At 47.5% G+C, this 10,159-nt stretch overlaps 1 protein-coding gene across 1 annotated transcript in view; it reads left to right on the forward strand.

Moving 5' to 3' along the window:
* Positions 1-10,159, forward strand: part of SORL1 (sortilin related receptor 1) — a 66,914-nt gene that overhangs the window by 53,870 nt on the left and 2,885 nt on the right. The window contains exons 37-47 of the mRNA XM_018568605.1: positions 1,017-1,121; positions 1,703-1,775; positions 2,113-2,195; positions 2,295-2,391; positions 4,238-4,422; positions 4,578-4,697; positions 5,505-5,669; positions 5,794-5,968; positions 7,244-7,350; positions 7,899-8,091; positions 9,539-9,751. Of these exons, the coding sequence (XP_018424107.1) occupies positions 1,017-1,121; positions 1,703-1,775; positions 2,113-2,195; positions 2,295-2,391; positions 4,238-4,422; positions 4,578-4,697; positions 5,505-5,669; positions 5,794-5,968; positions 7,244-7,350; positions 7,899-8,091; positions 9,539-9,751 (1,516 nt within the window). The remainder of the gene's footprint in view (positions 1-1,016; positions 1,122-1,702; positions 1,776-2,112; positions 2,196-2,294; positions 2,392-4,237; positions 4,423-4,577; positions 4,698-5,504; positions 5,670-5,793; positions 5,969-7,243; positions 7,351-7,898; positions 8,092-9,538; positions 9,752-10,159) is intronic.

The raw sequence follows: 10,159 nt of genomic DNA on the forward strand, positions 1-10,159 counted from the left end.
ACTGCCCGTTCTGCATTGCGGTCATTGGAAGCCCGCCCCTCAGCGGGGCGGGCTTTCGATGATCGCAAGTACGATCTGCCCGTCCAAGGTGGGCAGATCGTACAAGCTTTCAATAAGCATACGACCATCGCAAGACAAAAGTCTTGCGATGGTCGTAAGGTGCATGGGCACCTTAAGGCACACATTACAATATTGGTTTATGTTAAAAAAATCTGAGGGTTTAATGTCACTTTAAGCCACAAGATCCCGCCATTGAGTCTTTCTGCACTCTATGTATTGCTATCTCCTCTGCTACTCAGGCCTGTTTCACAGCACACCTAGAAAAAGTAAAAACCCTCTCCTGGCCAGGGAGTAGCTGATATGAAATGCTTGTGCTATTTAATATTTCATCTATTGCGGGACGCAGGGTTCTTAAACAATTGGGTTAAACTGCTGTCCAAATTAGGATCGGACACTAGAAGAAAGACAAGTGGCTGGTCTGCCCTAGGGGTTACAACCCTCTTCTCCATCCACCATTCTCAGGTTTGATACCTAGCTCTTCTTGCCTAAAGTTGTTTTCCCTTTTCACCTTAATTATCTTGCTGTATTTACCCCGGGTCCCTTTTACCCCAATGTATGTACCCCAACCATCACGTTCTCAAACAATTCATCCCCACACAGCTACCTCCTCATGTATTACTTGCCCCTCCCTTTTAGACCGTAAGCCCTCAGGGGCGGGGCCCTCCTTACCATCTAAAATTGTATTGTGATTGTAATGTCTTCCTTATATGGTAAAGCGCTGCGCAAACTGTTGGCGCTATATAAATCCTGTATAATAATAATGTCAGCTAAAAGAAGTCTGTATATCCCACAGCAGCGATTTTCAGACCCGCGCTGCTGACAGCTGCAATCTGCTGGTAGCTATGAGGCAGATCAGACTCGGACTTAATACCGACTTGTTTTCCTGCTACAGTATAACCTATTGTCATTCACTTAGCTTGGAGTGCGGTCAAGTGACAGCCTGTTCCTGTCTTTAGGTAGAGTACAGCGTAAACTCAGCCAAGGTGTGGACGTCCTACAGTACGCAGAACCTTTGCTACGATATCAAGTTCCAGGAGACCGGCTCCGTCTACCTGATGAGGGTGAGCATGGATTTTACTTTACTGTGGAGGGGGTGCTGGTTTTATTTGTATATGTCTGTGTTATCTATATTTGTGTGTGTGTGTGTGTGTGTGCCACGCAGCTGGGCGGGTCCCGGCATAATTGTCAGGATCCGCTTCAGCTGGGGGCTCTCAGTATACCGCGAGCTACAGCCCAGATACACCGTATATAACAATGGCCCACAGCCCAGATACACCGTATATAACAGTGGCCCACAGCCCAGATACACCCTATATAACAGTGGCCCACACTACATACACACACACACCTACATACACACACACACCTACATACACACACACACCTACACACACCTACACACACCTACACACACACACACACACACACCTACATACACACACCTACATACACACACGCATTCAGGAAACCTATATTGTAGCAGAAGGAGATGCCTGAAAGTGGGTGGTAACACTAAGATGGCCAGAATCAGGTACGAGACCTTTAAAATCTTCCTGCAGGACACTAAGAGCTTTGCTCTACAGTAAAAATGCACAATTTTGGTTGAATTGATTCTTATAGTGATCTTGTGCCTTGGTTACAGGTAGCTGCCATCACCAGCAGAGGAATGGGGGAATGGAGCGACACCAAGACGATCACCACTGACTGGAAAAAAGGTAATTTTCATTGTTTCAAAATGTATCTGGAATGGATTGTTAAAGTGCTGGATATTTGTGCCACCCGTTGGGCCCCAGTGGTCTACAGGGTCTAGACTGTGTCTAAAAGTCTGACAAGTTTCATTTGTGCCCTTACGGAGTCTCTACTAAACCAGGAGAGGCCACTGATGTGCCCATGGTTGTAGGTTGGCTGTCTCCTGGTTCGGCCAGTCCTTTTTAAGAAATGAAATCTTACAGAACCACCGCAATACAGAACCGCCTGGGTTGTAGGGAGTCTCCATTTTGCTCTGAGGCAGCCATCATAATTCACCATATCTAAATCCCCTTCCTCTCTTAGTTGTGCCGCAGCCCACCATCAAAATCCAGAATGTCGGGGAGGACTCGGTGGATATCACGGTGAAAGAAGACTCGGATATTCAGGTACCTTGCAATGTGATATCTTTCCACGTTGAATGTCTCTGAATATATATTCTAAGAAATCTGAGGGGATGTAATCACTTTGCGCTGGCGGTTTTGCAGATAACGGGCTATACAGTGACTCTATGGTGGGAGTTTGATGAACACGTGCGGGAGAACACCGTTCTGGAGCTTGTCGGACAGTCTGTGACACAGAAAGGTAACGTAATGGCTTGATATAGTCTCCCCCTCCTCTATCCAAGCAGCGTGCCTGCTGCCATGAAATGCCGCATATCTGCTGATTCGAAGGTTTAGTGATGCCACAATCAAGTCTTATCTTAGGTCCCCTCCTCTGAGCTTTATTGCTTTTCTAGCTTTTCCAGCTCAATGATTGGTTACATAAATCTGGAGCTTGAGTTTGTGGCCGTATTTTGGACATGCACTACACAACGCAGGACAAGGCACAACGGTGCACTACCTGTGTGCATGTGAACCTGAGCTTTCCCCTTGAAACAAGTTCACCTGACGCCCCGCTCCCCAGCTGCATATACTCTTAGCCCTCGTTCACACCTGAACGTATTGTAGCGCGTTCTACGCTCGACGAACGCTCTACAAAACGCTCAAACATCTAAATCCCATTGTATTCAATGGGTCTGGTTCACACCTCGGCGTATATTTCCGCCCGTCCCTAACGCGCTACAAAACGGCCCACGCCTGAAAAGGTACAGGTACTACTTTGGGCCGTTTTTGTTGCGCGTTTCCATTGGGTTACAGCCAAGTAGCCCTCGGAAACGCGCGTTTGCCGCGCAATTTATTTAACGCGAATCGCGGTAAAAAACCTGCGCGGCAGACGCGCATATGCAATACGCCTAGATGTGAACCAGGGCTTATGGTCCCCTTCTGCTTCATTCAGCTGTTGGGAGTGATCAGTCATACCCGGTAATTCTGGAATTAGGAGAGCAGGTGACCACATGATGGCACTGGTGCTTGCTGACTGGCCCAGCGCTGTCACATGGCGGTAGGGAGAGAGTTCTCAATGCTCTTGCACTGGCTTCCAGGGAATATTGCTAGTGGCTATGGTGACGTTCGGTAAACAGGGATGGTGACCATTATCACCATCAGGGTACCCACCGTGAGAAATGCAATGCAGACATTGCTGGGGTGCATGTAGACAGGAAGTGGCTGCTGATCTTGGATCAGCAGCTCCAAGATGAAAACAAAAATTATATATTTTTAAAATGGCAATTAACAATACACAATGCACGTGGCAAACCTAAACGTCATCCAGATATTGCGTTTACATCTGCTTTAATTGTCAGGGTCAGGGTACTATATTTAGCTGTATTAGGCTTTTGTGACCAAAAACAAATCATGATTTAGGTGTGGAAATAGTGCTGAAGCTCTTTAGAAGCAATCCAACTGCACCAATGTTATGCCAATAAAGAAAGTAGCGACCCCTCACCCCCCAGCACTTGCAGGCCATGGTTTCCTGATGGGGCCTGGCCCCGACTCCTGTTCTCGCTCTGTCCATTTTTCCCGATGTATTAGCCTTATAACACAAATCTGAAGGGAGCGCCTGGCTGCACTGCAGAAAAAATTCAAACCCTGGTAACTTTATTCATCTGCAGCATGATATGAAAATCCCCACCTGGGACTTCCTCCAAGCACAACGCCTCTATGATTAGGACTGGGCTTATGGGTGAAATGCGTCAGTGGAGGAGGTCTCAGCCGGGAACTCTCTGTTCATGTTTTCTGGATGAATAAAGTTACCAGTTTTAGAATTTCTCAGATTGCAGCCGATCTTTTCCTTTGTATTTTGGTCAGTCTGTGAAGCAAAGGAAGAGGCCATTTTGGCAATTAGCACCTGATCTTCCACGACCTAAATTGGGGCTTGGGTTCTGTGAACCCCTACACTTATGCCAAGACTGCACACAGGCTGCCGATACCTCTGTAGACTCCAGCAGCAACGATTCCTGTATTCCCGATATTAGCCTTAGTCTGATATGTTTGCATCATTTCTTGGAAGAGGAGAGGCCTGTAACAACGGCTCATCTTTGTCCTTTCAGTGGGCAATCTAACGGCGCAGACTGCGTACGAGATCTCGGCTTGGGCCAAGTCTGACTTCGGAGAGAGCCCGGTGGCCTTCGAGCATTTCAACACCACGGGCACCAGACTGCCTGCGCCGAGCCTTAAGGTGAAAGCGACCAATCAGACAGCGGTGGAGTGCAGCTGGGTTGGCGTGAAGAACGTGGTACGGGTCATTCTCTTGTCTGTTTCCGTTCATTTTCCAACCAACGTTTTACATTTAGTTTTGTAAAATCAGATTACTCGGCAATGAAGTTCCGTGATTGGGGCATTTCGCGGTCATTATGGTTGTATAACATTGTGAATCTTCTCCGCATGCAGACTTATGGATTGTTCTACGCCACGTCCTTCCTCGAGCTCTACCGCAACCCTCAGAGCATCACGACGACGCTACACAACGTCACCATCATGGTGAACAGAGACGAGCAGTACTTGTTCCTGGTAAGGAGGACTTGTGATCATCTGCCTCCGCCGAGTGGTCATTTCATAATGGAATGCTAAATTGTTTGCAGGCTTTAAAAGGGAGGAATATATGATAAGTGTCACCGGCGCACCTATGTCTCGTGTCAATAATCCATCTTCTTCATGCAGACTGTCACAAAACAGTTTTGTCAAGACACAGGTGTGCTGGTGACATTTATAATATATTTGAAGATGCTCGGCGCCATCCGTGGTTACTACAGCACCCTCCTTTATACATAGGGGTTCTGGTAAGGAGCAGGCCCGGATTCCGCACAAGGCCACCGAGGCCCGGCCTCGGGGTGCAGAGGGGCGGCAGCGTGTCCTTGTGGGGAAGTTTCCGGCCGTCGGGGAGGTAGATTGCCCTCTCTACATTTAGTCCTGCTTTGCACAAGCAGGACTAAATGTAGAGTGAGGCGGCCGATTGTTCGTTTACATGTGAACTTGGCGATGTCGCCGAGATCACATGTAAACAGTGTGCAGCCAAGCAGTTCCTCTCCCAAGATTAAAAGGGAGGAAGACACATTTTCTGGGGTGTGGAGTGCAGGAGCCGCTGCTTGAAGTGCCTCGGCAGGAGTGTTATAGGATCCATGGGGAAGAATCACCCATCATGTGACCCAAAAATAAACCTTCAGAGTGGATCTTTAGTAACTGTTTAATGTTTATACCGCAAAGCCTTTTGTTGTGCCTTTTTTATATGCATGCTGTACCATATTTACCATTCTTGTATGCAGTGATCTGTAGTGCCTGGAAATGGGCTTTAAATAAAATGCTCTTGTCATGTTTCAGGTCCGCATTATCTGCCCTTATAGGGGCCCCCCATCCAATTATGTTGTGGTCAAAATGATTCCCGACAACCGCTTACCGCCTCGCAACCTGCACGCCGTGTACACCGACAAAGCATTCGCTGTAATGAAATGGGAGTCTCCGTACGATTCGCCGGACAGTGAATTGGTGAGTGGGTGTAACCCCTGATCTTACCATTGAATGTCTTTCACTTGGATTACATGCTGTGTAATCTCCAATAAACTGACCTGTAATCTCATAAGACATTATCACACTCCTCCGTCCGTTGCAGTCCTACATCGTGTCTGTGAAGGATCTGATCAAAAAGACAGAGAAGAGCTACAAAGTGATTACTCAGAACAGCACGATAGAGTACAGGATTGGAAACCTGGAGCCAGGCGGCAAATACAACGTCATCGTTCAGCTGCGGAACATGAGCAAAGAAGCCAGCGCTAAAGTGAGCACAGGTGAGGCTACAACATCCAGGTCATGTGACTCAGCACTCAGAGTGCAGGTTAGCCCAGGTCACAGCTAAAGCTACTATACCCTGGTCATGTGATGCACTACTGAGCACAGGTAAGGCTATTTTGTACAGATCATGTAACACGGAACTTCATGGCACCCAGGTCATGTGATGCACTTCTTCGCACATGTGAGACCATAAAGCTCAGGTGATTTGATATAATTCTAAGTGCAAGTAAGTCTTAACATTGGGGTCATGTAACTCTGAGTCCATGCGAAGCAATTACATTTCAGTAATACGAAATCACCTGCACTCCATACCGCGTACAGACCTTAAAGTGACATGAAACCCTCAGATTTTGTAACATAAACCAATACTGTAATGTGCGCCTTACTGTAATGCATGGTTGTTTCCCTTCTCTTTGCTGCTCTTCCTTTTAAATCCGTATCTCTTCTCATGCTCTGCAGAACTTCCGTTTTGCAGCAGACTGCCTTGTCTCTGGAATGGATACATGGTGTCTGTGTGTAGGTTTGCAACCTGAGCCAGCACTACAGGAAGGTTGGTGCTTGAAGTGACGACAAGGATGGCGCCATGTCAGGTATAGTCCATAATAGAAGTCACCAGCACTCGATGATATGTGCAAGAAGCAAAGCACTTTTTATTAAATTGTCACATGCGTCATGCAGCCGATGGTTCGGGGCCACACAGGGTCCCTTCTTCTGGGTTACATAGTGACCTTGAGAGCCATGACACAGGGCACGTGGAGCGCTACTGAGCACAGGTGAGGCTTTGGCATCCCGGTCGTGTGACACAGCACTGAGTGTAGGCAAAACATATGACACCCAGGCCATGTGATGCATTACTGATCACAGGTAAGGCTGCGTCATCGAGGTCATGTGACACAGCACTGAGTGCAGGTGAAATCATGACACACAGGTCGCCTGATTCATTGCTGAACACAGGTGAAACCATAAAACCCAGGTCATGTGACATAGTTCTAAGTGCAGGTAAGTCCTGACACCACAGTCATGTGACTGAGCGCAAGTTAAGCAATAACACTCAGGTAACAGTACTGTGCTCACAGCCTTGATACCCCAGTCGCGTGACCCAGTGAGTAAGTCTAGCCACGACATGTGGGTCATGTGGTCCCAAACACTTAACTCAATCTTAGCACGTGACTGTAAACTAAAGCACAGCCTAGAATCTAGATTATGTGAAATGATACAGAATATTCTCTGGACAATGTGAGCTCTTTAACCGGTTTAATTTTTGCATGTAGTTCCTCTCTTGGCACCAGAAGGCCTGAAGCTCGTCTATGAGAGAGATCACATTTTGCTGTTCTGGAAGAGCCTGGCCCTGCGAGAAAAATTCTTCAATGAGTCCAGAGTGAGTATAGATTTGTTTATTAGTCATTCCCCCAGTTCATCAGGTCAGAAGATCTCTCCTTTTAGAGTCTCTGTAGTGTGCAGGGCCTTCCCTTTAATGAGGCAGCCCAAGGCTGTTGCCTCAGATGGCATCTCTTTGGGTCATGTTAGGGGGAGAGCGTTCGCCCCTTTCCGTCCAGAGCGTCCCAGGTTTCTAAGAGCCAGGTGGGAAGATGTGTAAGAGCCATACACTTCTCCCTGCCCTGCTCAGTGATGTCACTAGTTGCAAGGAGCTGGGCAGGATGCCGGCCAGAGCGTCCCAGTTTGCTGGGGGCCCGGGCAGGGAGATAGAGCCTGCAGAGGGCTCTGGCACATGGCAGTGAGCGAGTAGGTGAGTATGAACTGCTGCAAGGGTTGGCTTTCAGGTGAATCCCTTTCTTTGCACTGAATGCTCAAACTACACACCCTTAAAGGAGAACTATGAGGGGGGGTGCTTCTCACTCACCTCATAGTTCTAGCAGTGTTTAGGAATGTAATATTTGTATTGAATACTTCCTCCTTCCTTCCCAGGGCTACGACATTCACATGTATGACAGCTCTAGTAATATATCTATCAACCTCGGAAACACCAGCGACAACTACTTCCGAATCTCCAACCTGAAGCCCGGCCATAACTATACCTTCACCGTGCAGGCGCGATGTCTATATGGCGATCAGCTCTGCGGGGAGCCGGCGCTGCTCCTCTTTGATCAGCTCGGGACTGGTAGGTCGAGAGCACCGTTTCTGGTTGTTCAAAAAGTTACCCTGCATAGAATGGAGTAGGAGGGCTGATGCTGTTACTTTTGATTAGGAAGGTTAAAAGGAGAACTATGAGGTGAGTGCTTTTCACTCACCTCATAGTTCTAGCCGACCTGTGACAGTCTCATTGTCACAGGTCGGCTAGAACTATGAGGTGAGTGCTTTTCACTCACCTCATAGTTCTAGCCGACCTGTGACAGTCTCATTGTCACAGGTCGGCTAGAACTATGAGGTGAGTGCTTTTCACTCACCTCATAGTTCTAGCCGACCTGTGACAGTCTCATTGTCACAGGTCGGCTAGAACTATGAGGTGAGTGCTTTTCACTCACCTCATAGTTCTAGCCGACCTGTGACAGTCTCATTGTCACAGGTCGGCTAGAACTATGAGGTGAGTGCTTTTCACTCACCTCATAGTTCTAGCCGACCTGTGACAGTCTCATTGTCACAGGTCGGCTAGAACTATGAGGTGAGTGCTTTTCACTCACCTCATAGTTCTCCTTTTAATGTGATTGTAAAACTTTCATAACGCAAGACAGTTGTAACACCCAACCGGCGTTTGAAGTTGCTGGAGGAAAGGAGTCGGCAATACAAATAATATGATCTGGTGTCTAGTATTGCCGTCTGTTCCCCCTACTCATGTGGCTGCTTCGGTCTCTTCAGCTTCTCAGGTTAGCTGTACAAGGGACAAATTTCCTGAACTGCCAGCATAACATTTACTATATAGTTAAAAGTTTGTGAACACCTGACCATCACACGCATGAGATTGTTGGGACATCCCATTCCCAGAACCATCACCATTATTGTGGAGTTGTGTCCCCCTCCCCACCTTTGCGGCTATACAATCCTACACCCTTCTGGGAAGGCTTCCCCAAGATTTTGGAGGGTGCCTGTAGGAATTTGTGCCCATTTATGAGATCAGGTACCGATGTTGGATGAGAAGACCTGGCTCACAATCACCATTCCAAATCATTCCAAAGGTGTTCAGTAGGGTTGAGGTCGGGGCTCTGTGCAGGATAGTCGAGTTCCTCCACCAAACTGGTCAAGAAAAGGACCTTCCCCAAACTGATACCACAAGGCTGGACGAGCACAATGGTCTAAAATGTCTTTGTATGTTGCAGTATTAACAGAACCCTTAACTGGAATCACCTGAACGCCATCACTGGTAGGGGTGTTCATATACTGTTGGCCATATAGTGTATATACCTGAAATCTTTTATCATTTATCACTATTGGGTTGGTCTGGTCAGCAGGGACTGGTGACATTGCTGAGCTTAGGAGGCTTTTGTCACCAGTTCTTAGACATTCAACAGTCCGAAACTTCGGTCACAATCTGCCTCTGTTTTGTATAGGTGATGGGGACTTTTTATAAAGGACAAAAATGTAAGAGCACCTGTCATCTGTTTCCTTGTCAGGCATGGACGCCCAGCCCTCCACCGGTGTCCAATCCACGGATGTCGCCGCTGTCGTCGTCCCAGTCCTATTCCTGCTGCTAGTGGCCACCGGCTGCGGTTTCGTCATACTGTACATGCGGCACCGGCGGCTGCAGAACAGCTTCACAGCGTTTGCCAACAGTCACTACAGCTCACGTCTGGGGGCCGCCATCTTCTCCTCCGGAGACGACATAGGTAAGAGGAACTTCAGGGGGGCCAAATCAAAATGGGGGTGGTGTTGTCGTTGGGTAGCTCGTAGATTATTGTCGTAGATTATTCTTGGTTTCATCAATTTATAAAGCTGATAAACTATTTCTCTGCTTAGCTGAAAAAAGCAAAATGTGAATCGGGGGGTAACTCTGCCAGATTTTATAAGAGCTTAGTGCTGATAATTTGAGAGTCAGATTTTACCCTCACAGAGAGAAAGTTCGGGAGTAGGAGGTTCTTATTTCCTTATAGCTTCATATTACACAGTTACATAGTATTTGAGGTTGAATAAAGACATTAGTCCATCAAGTCCAACCTAGTGTGTGTGTGTGTGTGTGTGTGTGTGTGTGTGTGTGTGTGTGTGTGTGTGTGTGTGTGTGTGTAGAGAGCTCTGAG

The sequence above is a fragment of the Nanorana parkeri genome, unplaced genomic scaffold (genome assembly GCF_000935625.1).
Source record: "Nanorana parkeri isolate BGI_ZX_2015 unplaced genomic scaffold, ASM93562v1 scaffold1215, whole genome shotgun sequence".
Lineage (NCBI taxonomy): Eukaryota > Metazoa > Chordata > Amphibia > Anura > Dicroglossidae > Nanorana > Nanorana parkeri.